This window comes from Mya arenaria, chromosome 2, assembly GCF_026914265.1.
Source record: "Mya arenaria isolate MELC-2E11 chromosome 2, ASM2691426v1".
NCBI lineage: Eukaryota > Metazoa > Mollusca > Bivalvia > Myida > Myidae > Mya > Mya arenaria.
This window is the reverse complement of record NC_069123.1, coordinates 30,079,364-30,096,025: the sequence shown is the minus strand read 5'-3', so window position 1 is coordinate 30,096,025 and position 16,662 is coordinate 30,079,364. Positions and strand designations below refer to the sequence as shown.

General features: G+C 36.4%; 1 protein-coding gene across 1 annotated transcript in view; it reads left to right on the top strand.

Moving 5' to 3' along the window:
- LOC128219738 (bone morphogenetic protein 3-like) overlaps positions 1-16,662 on the top strand; it is a 31,658-nt gene that overhangs the window by 5,960 nt on the left and 9,036 nt on the right. Inside the window, exon 2 of the mRNA XM_052927695.1 lies at positions 7,929-8,077. Coding sequence (XP_052783655.1) covers positions 7,929-8,077 — 149 coding nt within the window. The remainder of the gene's footprint in view (positions 1-7,928; positions 8,078-16,662) is intronic.

Here is a 16,662-nt window from a genome sequence, read left to right as displayed (position 1 = left end):
AAATTATTAAATAAACATTAAAATGTTACATGTTAGTGTTCCTTTAGTATTTGATTCTCGATAAATAAATAATAACCTCGGAAAATAATACCATTTAGGAAATCGTTACAACTCGGCCATCTCCGGCAAAACTTCGAGATTGTAAATTCTGTTGGACAATGGCAGAGGTGTTCCGATTGACCACTAAGGCATTCACTGCATTTTGATCATGCATTTACCGCATATTTAACAGTGTTAAATGAACGAAAATACAAACTTTCAACTGTACACGTTCTCCCAATCGTAACAACTCGGCCATCTCCGGCAAGCTTCGAGATCGAATCTCCGGCAAGCTTCAATTCTGTTGAATAATGACCGAGGTGTTCCGATTGACGTTCTCCATTGTCGAGTGTACCAATCAGAAACATTTTTTAACAAAACACCCAAATCTGTAACCTTGTCCATGCCTCTTTAATGTTCTACTATCCCAAAGTGTCTAAAGCCGAGTTCTTTTTAAAACACCGGTGCATGCTAACCATTTTGTGCTCATTATAAATGCATCTGTTATGTGAATAATTGCTTTTTGCAAAATAAGTTATTCATATCGCAGAGAACACTATAATTTACTAACATCAGATCGATTACACTGACAAACCCCTTTGCCCCTTTCTATTGGCCTCCGGTAAGAAAATTACAGTGGGCACAATTTGATGGTTCCACCCCGCGGCTTTGAAATGCCTTGTTCCCGAAACATCTGAATGTTTTGCATACGCAAGCAATAAAGAGGACATGGGTTTCAATGCAATTAAAGTTATTTTGGAATAATGAAACTGTTTGATTCCCAAAACTGATACAATATCTAGATAGCTAAAATATTAATAAGATGCTATAAAATGACAACGAAAACATAATTTTTGGATGAAATATTTTACAAAGACTTTAGCAGATTTTGATTGTACTGTATGTGTATTTTATACAAGTAGTCGTATGAAATCTAGATCCAGTGGGCCTACATCAATACGCTCGTACAATCTAATTAACTGGCCATATTGCACTAGATATTGAATACATTACACACATCCAAATTTGTCAGTATAGTTTAGTGAGTTAAGCTGTAACAAGCGATGGAAAACCTGTAGACACAAAACGTCCATTCTATCCTTAGTAATCTACCATTCAACAAGCCATAGTAACTAGAAGCAACAAAACTTCCATTCTACTCTTAGTAATCTACCATTCAACAAGCCATATTAACTAGAAGCAACAAAACTTCCATTCCACTCTTAGTAACCTACCATGCAACAAGCCATAGTAACTAGCAGCAACAAAACTTCCATTCCACTTTTAGTAACCTACCATGCAACAAGCCATAGTAACTAGCAGCAACAAAACTTCCATTCCACTTTTAGTAACCCACCATACAAAAAGCCATTGAAACCTTGATGCCACAAAACGTCCGCTCTACTCTGAGAAGTCTAAGCTGCAATTAGTCATGGTAACCTTGCATATACACAACTGCTTTTCTACGCTAATCTTCCATCCAACAAGTCATTTCATTGTACTGTCAACTCTTAGTTGATAAAATAAAGTTGGTACTCTCTGGTTGCTCTGATTATGTTTACTTGAAGTCAGTTAATCAACAACTTACTTATCTTAGGATATGTTAAAAAGGCCCTTCCCCGAAGCATTTCGTTGGGTTTTAATGTCATAAGGTACCAAGCAAAACTACGTCTTTTATTGGTTTAAAAGTCTGGCATTAGCACCATGATTTATTTGTTATGTTTTTATACCGAATGGCTTATTTTTTGCAATTTGATTTTAAAATGACACTCCTTGCCCGGCTGTATCGAAAACTGAAGCACGTGTATTGGGTCCAATATTTAAGATTAGATGGATCTTGCAAATAATCTGGGTTTGTTCGTAAACACACATGGTCCTAGAGTGTCGCCCTGACTAACACCTGCGAAACAGCCACGAGTGTCAAGAGCGCTGCTTACAGAGGGAGGTTCTTTTTGTTTACCAAACACCTTGCCAATATAAGCTGTATTTATGCGATTCATTTACATAAGACTTTCGCTAAAGTTGCAACTGTTTTTACTCAAATAAACTCAAAGACGTGATCACAAGAATGAAGCTCTTCAATTGACTCTGAAAGAAATCATTTATTCCTATGATAGTAAAACAGAGCTTGCCATTGATTCCTTCAATAAATGCTATCCCACGGATTTTAACATTGCCCATTCATATAACAAGATGCCTCGTCTTGCAATGATGGGATTAATAAAATACACAAACAAAAGTGTCACTTCATTTTGACATCTGTACTTTTCTATGAACCTTCCAGATTTCCTCATAAGTCCAATGTTATTAGTTTACATATTACGAAGTGTAAATAATTACTGAAAGCGAGAGTACCCAGATGGTATGACTAGTAATACATTTAGGAGATCGTGGGACATGTTGACTAGATTAGGTAACACATCTGGGCTATCTAGATCTTACAATGGAGACTTGCTCTACCTGTATACGTGTATTTGCCATACCTTGTTTAGAGACATGGCTTCTTTTGCTTATTATAAACACTTTGATGTCGCCGCTCCATGGGGTCTATGTATGTTTGGATGTCAACAAAACGGTTGCCGCAACCACCTACAAATATGTGGTGAAAAGTATTCAAATGAAATGCGCTTGCATCTTTAATTCATATTTAATACCTATTATATAGATTCATTTCACTTCTCAGTTTTCAGCGCATTTAATGGACTAAACTGGATTTAAATGTATTACGTTTTAGAGCAAAAAAATGTCCTTTAATTAATGACGTATTTCTTGGAGCAACTTTTAGAAAATCTCCAGTGCAATTAAGTGCACTATTAGGCCTTTTAATCATACAGTTTAGATATATGTTTCGAAATATGAGAAGGATTTTAACTTTTGACGGGCAGATATAATAAAGGTGGGGTATAAATTAGCAACGAAAATGAGAACTTTGCGTAGACACACCTTTTGCTAATATGTTATAAGCACAAGTGTCAGGTTTTCCAAAAAAGGTAACTAACTACACTTCAATTTTAGTAGTACAACGATATCAACATATCCATTAGAATGCAGAGAGACACAAAATAGCTTGTAAATTGAAATAGTCCACCCCAGCTCAATTGAAATTTAAGTGCGTTTTCCCATAGACCCTATTTTGAAATGAACTTTTAATCCCAGTGTAGGTGATAAACTCACTTCATATGACGTATGTATTGTTATGAATTATTAGCTATATTAGGCTTATTTGACCAAACACACCGATAAGACAATGTTTTAGTCATATTTGGTCGTTTGAACGCCCATAGACAAATCTCGATGTCTAGTTGAGTACTATGTAGTATGAAAGGTCATTGAATCCATGCGGTTTCATTTCATTCATTTCTTTTGTAGGTGATATAAATGCATGCGTTTTGTCAGTATCAGTTGGTAGATCTCTTAGGAGTATTGTTTTTGCTCCTCTCTCTTTCAACTCGGGACAATGCGTGTCACAGTCGCTATGTTAAACGATTTGAACACACCCAAAGTCAGTACAAAAAAGTACTCAGTCTGATTACAAATGAGCGTATTTTGAACCATGTGGACAAATATCAAACGTCTAGTATGATGTACAATGAACACATGTAATATCAAGCCTTCGTCTGTTAAAATATACGTTTCGCCCCTGCTTATTTTCATATATACCGAAACGGTCATTTTTGTCAACTATTCACGACAGCTAAGCTGCAGGCTTTTCTATTCTCCTTTGAAGCTATATTGTGAAATTTTACCTTAAATATACTATCAAAATGTTGTATTTATTTGGGAGAGTCAACTTGCCGGGTATATTAATGCAACTATTCTATTTGCAAGTAATTACTAAAAATCACACACAAGCACATGAAAATACTCGAGTCGCCTTTGTATTGCAGCTATCATTTACTTCAAACACTAAACATTAAAAAAATGCAAAGTCACCATCTGTTTGCTTTTTGACAAACATGTATTGAAATGGAACACTCAAAAATGTTCTTTGCTCAGAAGTTGTACGCCAAGGTCTTTCAGAAGTGTGCATGGCTGAACACCTGTTAGCTGAGGTGGGTCCCCCCAACCTGTTTGATGCATGTCTGAAAAACTCGGAACTGATCCATAAATCAATTGATTGGGCATGAGAAACGACCGAAAGCATGTGAAATATTTAAGACTTAGTGACAATGTTTCAGAAATCTCCAGAAAATTAGCAAAATAGAGCCATGAAATCTTGATAAAGCACTGAAAAGATTAGTTTTAAAACTATAAACATCCGTTTATCGCTACCTCAAAAAAGTTTCTAAGCCAATAGGATGATCCTTGTAATAAGATATTGATAGTACGAAATCGCTTATGGGCAATAGAGCCCATTAATTTGAATTTAACAATAAACCCCACTTGAATCTTAAGTAAACTTTTGGTGGAACACTCGAAGGTAGCATCTGTTGGATAGCTATTAACAAGTTAATCTAAGCCCATGAAGCCAGCGATTAAAACATTTCGTCAAGGAACCCAGGTGGTAGCTTTTCTATGTAGTGGCGCTTTGACAATGGGTCGGCGCGTGAAGCAAATAATCAAATTTATTTGCCGATTTACATAACGTCCTCTCATTAAAACATTTTCAAGTACCTTCAAGTGGGGAAAAGTAGTTGTATTGAAGTTGAAACTGCATTGTAGCGTAAAAACGATTACAAGCCAACTACCAAAATCCTACCTTGAAATAACAAAATCAAACATTTCGCGGTCCAAGGGCCTGCATAGTTTTATTGTAGGTCCCTATATGCTTTGCCTCTAGAACATTTTTCTTAAGTTCCAAAATAATTTTCTACATTGTTCACGTTTATTTAAGTCTCTACAAAAATAGCAAGTTTGTCCGAATACATTAACAATAACGAAAAACATGAAATTCTGTCTCCTGCTTAATCAATACATTTTCTCATAATATGGTATACATTTGTAACTGAAATGATTTTAAATAGTGTCAAGTTTTGTAAAAAAACAACAACAAGTATTTTTTTCTATCCGAAATGAGGCTTCCTTCTTTTATGGTTTTATTAAAGGACCATCAATGACAATTTTGGGTCGTTTAAATATATCAATGACAATCGAAGGTGGTTTAAATATATCAATGACAATCGAAGGTGGTTTAAATATATCAGTGTCAATAGAAGATGACTTAATTATATCAATGACAATAGAAGATCGTTTAAAATAGAAGGTGGTTTAAATATATCAATGTCAGTAAAATATGGCTTAAATATATCAATAACAATAGAAGGTGGTTTTAATATATATTGATGACAATAGAAGGTGGTTTTAATATATATTGATGACAATACAAGGTGGCTTAAATAAAAAATGACACTAAAAGGTGGCTTAAATATATTAATGACAATAGAAGGTGGCTTTAACATATTAATGACAATAGAAGGTGGCTTAAATATATCGATGACAATAGAATGTGGCTTAAATATATTAATGACAATAGAAGGTGGTTTAAATATATTAATGACAATAGAAGGTGGTTTAAATATATCAATGACAATGATAATGGTTTAAAACTTTAAATACATCAATGACAATAGAAGGTGGTTTAAATATATACTCCCTTTAACTTTTTTTATCAAACAATGGGTGTTATTCAATACTAATCTTAATTGGATCTAAGAAAGATATAGCTAATCGGATTGCTCTATATTAATCACCTTAACGGTGAATAGAGTCTTTGCCGTATGATTAATTAAATTGACTTAGGTTGCATATTGAATACAACCCCTGATTGATAGTTGTCCTTTGTTCAGATCTTGCCATCATTATCCAATGCTGAGGACTACACATTCTTTAAACATGTGTATCAGCATTTTCAACTTCTTAAGAAGCGTACGTGTACTTCGACACTTACATTTTAGCTCGACTATTCGAAGAATAGGTGGGCTATACTACTCGCCCCAGCGTCGGCGTCCGGTTAAAGTTTTAGGGCAAGTTGGGATTTTCACTTATAAGTCCAATACCCTACCTTCAATTGACTTAATACTTCACACAGTTGTTCAGAGCCATCACATGGTGAGGTTAGATAACTCAATATTATTCTTTACACAGATTATGGCCCCTGATTGACTATGGAACTTAGGTTAAAGTTTTAGGGCAAGTTGGAATATTTATTAATAACTTCTATACCCTTTGTTTAATTGACTTAATACTTCACACAGTTGTTCAGGACCATCACACAATAAGGTTACATAACTCCATATTATCCTAAATACAAGTTATGGCCCCTGATTTACTTAGGTTGAAGTTTTAGGGCAGGTTAAAGTTTTAGGGCAAGTTGGGATTTTCACTTAAAACTCCAATACCATTCATTCAATTGACTTAATACTTCACACAGATGTTCAGAGCCATCACATAATGAGGTTAGATAACTCCATATTATCTTTTATACAAATTATGGCCCCTGATTGACTATGGAACTTAGGTTAAAGTTTTAGGGCAGGTTGGGATATGGTTTAATAACTTTTATACCCTTCATTCAATTGACTTAATACTTCACACAATTGTTCAGGACCATCACCCAATGAGGTTACATAACTCCATATCCTTAATACAAGTTACGGCCCCTGATTGACTTAGGTTAAAGTTTTAGGCAAGTAAAAGTTAAGGGCAAGTTGGGATTTTAATAAAAAAAACTTTCATACCGTTCATTAAATGCACTTAATAAAATTCAAAATTATTTATGACCATCTTACAACAAGAAATATAACTCCGTTTTAAGCCTAAATACAAATTATGGCCCTTGATTTTTTTGATTTTTTTTTTAATTTCCTTTGAAAGGCATATTTGTATATTCTTAACCACATTTTCATAACGGGAAATCAAGTTATTTGAATGACTTGCGTCATTGTTTGGGCGGGCTGGTGGGAGGGCAGCATCAAAGTCACCTTATGTATCGAAAATTTTTAGTTAGGTTTGACATAAAGAGACCAAACTTGGTATTATTACATCGTTATTGTATTCTAAGTCAAAGCGGCGTAGTCGAGCGCGCTGTCTTACGACGGCTCTTGTTTGTTGAGGACCCATTGTTATGAACTAGTCGAGTCAAAGGGACGCAAAAAGAATATGTGGTTACCTTTATATTAAGAAGTTGCAATGAAGTTGCTCGGCTTCCTTCATAATAGCTTAATCCTTCCCTTTTCCAGCACCCCGCTGCCTTTTTGTTTGACAGACTCAATTATTTGATATAAGTATAAAAAAATAAAATAAACATAATTGTGACACTAGAGTAGATATAACAGCTTAGGTACATTACAAAATATTCGTATTGAAAGTAGCTGAAACACATACAATAAAAATTGGCCATTGCAAGTGCCCCATTAAAGCTCATTCAATGAGCATCAAATGTGCCCTTTCTGATCTAGCACCTTGTCCTTCCCAATCCCTGACAGGAGCACTGCAACATCTACGTAACAAGAAGAATTTATAGATTTTATATGTATGTATAAACTGTTATAAGAAAAGCTAAACAAATGTACTGAAGGAAATAACACCTCGAATGCACCAGTCAATTGTACCCCCCCCCCCCCCACACACACACACAAGGTCCGGGGAATAGCGGAGACTTTGCAAAGTCCGGGTAAACGAACTGCTGGTAAAATCCCCGCCAAATGCCTCCACATCGCAGGGACCCCAGGTAAGGCCCATTCCCCTCTATTTTTGGCGCGAAGACAAAACCACCGCATTCACCCGGCACTGCGGGGCCACCTGAGGGTAAAAAACGGCCCATTTCCCCGGCTTTCCCCGGTATTCTCCCGGACACATGGGGGTGGGGGCGTGGTTAAATTGATTGATGCATAACGAACCAGGACGTCTATACACGTGCCACTACCTCAAAGCTAATTTGTCTGTTTCAGCATACAACAAGGAGATGCATTTCTACTATAACGTATCAATGCACGCTAGCGAGCAACTGTTGGAGGCTGAGTTTCATTTGTTCCGAATGACACCGCTTGCCAATGAAACAAGACACGCCCCACAAGGCCGCGTGTCACATCTAATAGAGGTACGTAGGGTTTGAGAAATATTAGTTAAACTGTAGGTTATCATTGCAATATTAAGAACATACGCAGAACAAACACGTTAATTACATGTCAGAGATATTAACAATATCTAGAACATACGCATTAAAAGACTGACAGGATTAGTTTAGAACTTACACTTTTAGGCAATATTGTAACAGTGTACAATACTTTTTAAGAAAATGCGCGTTCAAATACTGATTTGTATTTAAGGAAAATAATGACCATAGTTTATACATTGCATTGGATTAGGACGTTTGACCATACTGAGAAAACGTGTCAGTAGCAAACTTAATCATATTAAGAACATAGGCATACGTAGACTACATCGCATCACGCAAACTTGACCATAGTATGAACATATGTGTTCTTGACTACATTGCATCAGGCTAATTAGACCCTATTAAGAACATACACGTTCAAAGACTACATTGCATCAGGAAATCGTGACCCTATTAAGAACATACGCGTTCATAGAATACATTGCATCAGGAAATCGTGACCCTATTAAGAACATACGCGTTCATAGACTACATTGCATCAGAAAATCGTGACCCTATTAAGAACATACGCGTTCAAAGACTACATTGCATCAGGCAATCTTGACCAAATTAAGAACATACGCGTTCAAAGACTACATTGCATCAGGCAAACTTGACCAAATTAAGAACATACGCGTTCAAAGACTACATTGCATCAGGCAATCTTGGCCAAATTAAGAACATACGCGTTCAAAGACTACATTGCATCAGGCAATCTTGACCAAATTAAGAACATACGCGTTCAAAGACTACATTGCATCAGGCAATCTTGACCAAATTAAGAACATACGCGTTCAAAGACTACATTGCATCAGGCAATCTTGACCAAATTAAGAACATACGCGTTCAAAGACTACATTGCATCAGGCAATCTTGACCAAATTAAGAACATATGCGTTCAAAGACTACATTGCATCAGGCAATCTTGGCCATATTAAGAACATACGCGTCCATAAACTTCATAGCATCAGACAAACTTGACCCTATTGAGAACATTCGCGTTCAAAGACTACATCGCATCACGCAAACTTGACCATGTTAAGAACATATGCGTTCATAGACTACATTGCATTAGGCAAACATGACCATATTAAGAACATACGCGTTCATAGACTACATTGCATTAGGCAAACATGACCATATTAAGAACATACGCGTTCATAGACTACAATGCATTAGGCATACCTGTAGCAATTAAGAACAAGCACGTGCATAGACTTTTTTGCATCAGGCAAACTTTGATCATATTAAGAACATGCACGTTCATAGACTACATCGCATCAAGCAAACCTGTACATATTAAGAACATACACGATCATAGACTACATCACATTAAGAAAACCTGTACATATTAAGAACAAGCACGTGCATAGACTTCTTTGCATCAGGCAAACTTTGACCATATTAAGAACATGCACGTTCATAGACTACATCGCATCAAGCAAACCTGTACATATTAAGAACAGGCACGTTCATAGACTACTTTGCATCAGGCAAACTTTGACCATATTAAGAACATGCACGTTCATAGACTACATCGCATCAAGCAAACCTGTACATATTAAGAACAGGCACGTTCATAGACTACATCGCATTAAGCAAGCCTGTACATATTAAGAAAATACACGTTCATAGACTACATCACATTAAGCATGCCTGTACTTATTAAGCACATACACGTTCATAGACTACATCGCATCAAGCAAACCTGTACATATTAAGAACAGGCACGTTCATAGACTACTTTGCATCAGGCAAACTTTGACCATATTAAGAACATACACGATCATAGACTACATCGCATTAAGCAAGCCTGTACATATTAAGAAAATACACGTTCATAGACTACATCACATTAAGCATGCCTGTACTTATTAAGCACATACACGTTCATAGACTACATCGCATCAAGCAAACCTGTACATATTAAGAACAGGCACGTTCATAGACTACTTTGCATCAGGCAAACTTTGACCATATTAAGAACATACACGTTCATAGACTACATCGCATCAAGCAAACCTGTACATATTAAGAACATGCATGTTCATAGACTACATCGCATCAAGCAAACCTGTACATATTAAGAACATGCACGTTCATAGACTACATAGCATTAAGCAAACCTGTACATATTAAGAACATGCACGTTCATAGACTACATCGCATCAAGCAAACCTGTACATATTAAGAACATACACGATCATAGACTACATCGCATTAAGCAAGCCTGTACATATTAAGAAAATACACGTTCATAGACTACATCACATTAAGCATGCCTGTACTTATTAAGCACATACACGTTCATAGACTACATCGCATCAAGCAAACCTGTACATATTAAGAACAGGCACGTTCATAGACTACTTTGCATCAGGCAAACTTTGACCATATTAAGAACATACACGTTCATAGACTACATCGCATCAAGCAAACCTGTACATATAAAGAACATGCATGTTCATAGACTACATCGCATCAAGCAAACCTGTACATATTAAGAACATGCACGTTCATAGACTACATCGCATCAAGCAAACCTGTACATATTAAGAACATACACGTTCATAGACTACATCGCATCAAGCAAACCTGTACATATTAAGAACATGCATGTTCATAGACTACATCGCATCAAGCAAACCTGTACATATTAAGAACATACACGTTCATAGACTACATATCATTAGGCAAACCTGTACATATTAAGAACATGCACGTTCATAGACTACATCGCATCAAGCAAACCTGTACATATTAAGAACAGGCACGTTCATAGACTACTTTGCATCAGGCAAACTTTGACCATATTAAGAACATACACTTTCATAGACTACATCACATTTAGCAAACCTGTACATATTAAGAACATGCATGTTCATAGACTACATCACATCAAGCAAACCTGTACATATTAAGAACATGCACGTTCATAGACTACTTCGCATCAAGCAAACCTGTACATATTAAGAACATACGCGTTCAAAGACTACATTGCATCAGGCAATCTTGGCCATATTAAGAACATACGCGATCAAAGACTACATTGCACCAGGAAATCTTGACCCTATTAAGAACATACGTTTTCAAAGACTACATTGCATCAGGAAATCTTGACCATATTAAGAACATACGCGTTCAAAGACTACATTGCATCAGGAAATTTTGACCCTATTAAGAACATGCGCGTTCAAAGACTACATTGCATCAGGATATTTTGACCCTATTAAGAACTTGCGCGTCCATAAACTACATTGCATCAGGCAAACTTGACCATATTAGGAACATACGCGTCCATAAACTTCATAGCATCAGACAAACTTGACCCTATTGAGAACATTCGCGTTCAAAGACTACATCGCATCACGCAAACTTGACCATGTTAAGAACATATGCGTTCATAGACTACATTGCACTAGGCAAACATGACCATATTAAGAACATACGCGTTCATAGACTACATTGCATTAGGCAAACATGACTATATTAAGAGCATGTGCGTTCATAGACTACAATGCATTAGGCATACCTGTACATATTAAGAACAAGCACGTGCATAGACTTTTTTGCATCAGGCAAACTTTGATCATATTAAGAACATGCATGTTCATAAACTATATCGCATCAAGCAAACCTGTATATATTAAGAACATACACGATCATAGACTACATCACATTAAGAAAACCTGTACATATTAAGAACAAGCACGTGCATAGACTTCTTTGCATCAGGCAAACTTTGACCATATTAAGAACATGCACGTTCATAGACTACATCGCATCAAGCAAACCTGTACATATTAAGAACATACACGATCATAGACTACATCGCATGAAGCAAACCTGTACATATTAAGAACATACACGTTCATAGACTACATCACATTAAGCAAGCCTGTACTTATTAAGAACATACACGTTCATAGACTACATCGCATCAAGCAAACCTGTACATATTAAGAACATGCACGTTCATACACTACTTTGCATCAGGCAAACTTTGACCATATTAAGAACATGCACGTTCATAGACTACATCGCATCAAGCAAACCTGTACATATTAAGAACATGCATGTTCATAGACTACATCGCATCAAGCAAACCTGTACATATTAAGAACATGCACGTTCATAGACTACATATCATTAACCAAACCTGTACATATTAAGAACATGCACGTTCATAGACTACATCGCATCAAGCAAACCTGTACATATTAAGAACATGCACGATCAAAGACTACATCGCATCAAGCAAACCTGTACATATTAAGAACATGCACGTTCATAGACTACATATCATTAACCAAACCTGTACATATTAAGAACATGCACGTTCATAGACTACATCGCATCAAGCAAACCTGTACATATTAAGAACATGCACGTTCATAGACTACATCGCATCAAGCAAACCTGTACATATTAAGAACATGCATGTTCATAGACTACATCGCATCAAGCAAACCTGTACATATTAAGAACATGCACGTTCATAGACTACATATCATTAACCAAACCTGTACATATTAAGAACATGCACGTTCATAGACTACATCGCATGAAGCAAACCTGTACATATTAAGAAAATGCACGTTCATAGACTACATCGCATTAAGCAAACCTGTACATATTTAGAACATACACGTTCATAGACTACATCGCATCAAGTAACCCTGTGCATATTAAGAACATACACGTTCATAGACTACTTTGCATCAGGCAAATTTTGACCATATTAAGAACATACACGTTCATAGACTACATCACATTTAGCAAACCTGTACATATTAAGAACATGCACGTTCATAGACTACTTTGCATCAGGCAAATTTTGACCATATTAAGAACATACACGATCATAGACTACATCGCATCAAGCAAACCTGTACATATTAAGAACATGCACTTTCATAGACTACTTTGCATCAGGCAAACTTTGACCATATTAAGAACATGCACGTTCATAGACTACATCGCATCAAGCAAACCTGTACATATTAAGAACATGCACGTTCATAGACTACTTTGCATCAGGCAAATTTTGACCATATTAAGAACATACACGTTCATAGACTACATCACATTTAGCAAACCTGTACATATTAAGAACATGCACGTTCATAGACTACTTTGCATCAGGCAAATTTTGACCATATTAAGAACATACACGTTCATAGACTACATCACATTAAGCAAACCTGTACATATTGAGAACAAGCATGTTCATAGACTACATCGCATCAAGCAAACCTGTACATATTAAGAACATGCACGTTCATAGACTACATCACATTAAGCAAACCTGTACATATTAAGAACATGCACGTTCATAGATTACATCGCATCAAGCAAACCTGTACATATTAAGAACATACGCGTTCAAAGACTACATTGCATCAGGCAATCTTGGCCATATTAAGAACATACGCGATCAAAGACTACATTGCACCAGGAAATCTTGACCCTATTAAGAACATACGCTTTCAAAGACTACATTGCATCAGGAAATCTTGACCATATTAAGAACATACGCGTTCAAAGACTACATTGCATCAGGAAATTTCGACCCTATTAAGAACATGCGCGTTCAAAGACTACATTGCATCAGGATATTTTGACCCTATTAAGAACTTGCGCGTCTATAAACTACATTGCATCAGGCAAACTTGACCATATTAAGAACATACGCGTCCATAAACTTCATAGCATCAGACAAACTTGACCCTATTGAGAACATTCGCGTTCAAAGACTACATCGCATCACGCAAACTTGACCATGTTAAGAACATATGCGTTCATAGACTACATTGCATTAGGCAAACATGACCATATTAAGAACATACGCGTTCATAGACTACATTGCATTAGGCAAACATGACCATATTAAGAGCATATGCGTTCATAGACTACAATGCATTAGGCATACCTGTACATATTAAGAACAAGCACGTGCATAGACTTCCTTGCATCAGGCAAACTTTGACCATATCAAGAACATGCACGTTCATAGACTACATCGCATCAAGCAAACCTGTACATATTAAGAATATACACGATCATAGACTACATCACATTAAGCAAACCTGTACATATTAAGAACAAGCACGTTCATAGACTACTTTGCATCAGGCAAACTTTGACCATATTAAGAACATGCACGTTCATAGACTACATCGCATTAAGCAAACCTGTACATATTAAGAACATGCACGTTCATAGACTACATCGCATTAAGCAAACCTGTACATATTAAGAACATACACGTTCATAGACTACATCACATAAAGCAAGCCTGTACTTGTTAAGAACATACACGTTCATAGACTACATCGCATCAAGCAAACCTGTACATATTAAGAACATGCACGTTCATACACTACTTTGCATCAGGCAAACTTTGACCATATTAAGAACATGCACGTTCATAGACTACATCGCATCAAGCAAACCTGTACATATTAAGAACATGCATGTTCATAGACTACATCGCATCAAGCAAACCTGTACATATTAAGAACATGCACGTTCATAGACTACATATCATTAACCAAACCTGTACATATTAAGAACATGCACGTTCATAGACTACATCGCATCAAGCAAACCTGTACATATTAAGAACATGCACGATCAAAACGTACATCGCATCAAGCAAACCTGTACATATTAAGAACATGCACGTTCATAGACTACATATCATTAACCAAACCTGTACATATTAAGAACATGCACGTTCATAGACTACATCGCATCAAGCAAACCTGTACATATTAAGAACATGCACGTTCATAGACTACATCGCATCAAGCAAACCTGTACATATTAAGAACATGCATGTTCATAGACTACATCGCATCAAGCAAACCTGTACATATTAAGAACATGCACGTTCATAGACTACATATCATTAACCAAACCTGTACATATTAAGAACATGCACGTTCATAGACTACATCGCATGAAGCAAACCTGTACATATTAAGAAAATGCACGTTCATAGACTACATCGCATTAAGCAAACCTGTACATATTTAGAACATACACGTTCATAGACTACATCGCATCAAGTAACCCTGTGCATATTAAGAACATACACGTTCATAGACTACTTTGCATCAGGCAAATTTTGACCATATTAAGAACATACACGTTCATAGACTACATCACATTTAGCAAACCTGTACATATTAAGAACATGCACGTTCATAGACTACTTTGCATCAGGCAAATTTTGACCATATTAAGAACATACACGTTCATAGACTACATCACATTAAGCAAACCTGTACATATTGAGAACAAGCATGTTCATAGACTACATCGCATCAAGCAAACCTGTACATATTAAGAACATGCACGTTCATAGACTACATCACATTAAGCAAACCTGTACATATTAAGAACATGCACGTTCATAGATTACATCGCATCAAGCAAACCTGTACATATTAAGAACATACGCGTTCAAAGACTACATTGCATCAGGCAATCTTGGCCATATTAAGAACATACGCGATCAAAGACTACATTGCACCAGGAAATCTTGACCCTATTAAGAACATACGCTTTCAAAGACTACATTGCATCAGGAAATCTTGACCATATTAAGAACATACGCGTTCAAAGACTACATTGCATCAGGAAATTTCGACCCTATTAAGAACATGCGCGTTCAAAGACTACATTGCATCAGGATATTTTGACCCTATTAAGAACTTGCGCGTCTATAAACTACATTGCATCAGGCAAACTTGACCATATTAAGAACATACGCGTCCATAAACTTCATAGCATCAGACAAACTTGACCCTATTGAGAACATTCGCGTTCAAAGACTACATCGCATCACGCAAACTTGACCATGTTAAGAACATATGCGTTCATAGACTACATTGCATTAGGCAAACATGACCATATTAAGAACATACGCGTTCATAGACTACATTGCATTAGGCAAACATGACCATATTAAGAGCATATGCGTTCATAGACTACAATGCATTAGGCATACCTGTACATATTAAGAACAAGCACGTGCATAGACTTCCTTGCATCAGGCAAACTTTGACCATATCAAGAACATGCACGTTCATAGACTACATCGCATCAAGCAAACCTGTACATATTAAGAATATACACGATCATAGACTACATCACATTAAGCAAACCTGTACATATTAAGAACAAGCACGTTCATAGACTACTTTGCATCAGGCAAACTTTGACCATATTAAGAACATGCACGTTCATAGACTACATCGCATTAAGCAAACCTGTACATATTAAGAACATGCACGTTCATAGACTACATCGCATTAAGCAAACCTGTACATATTAAGAACATACACGTTCATAGACTACATCACATAAAGCAAGCCTGTACTTGTTAAGAACATACACGTTCATAGACTACATCGCATCAAGCAAACCTGTACATATTAAGAACATGCACGTTCATACACTACTTTGCATCAGGCAAACTTTGACCATATTAAGAACATGCACGTTCATAGACTACATCG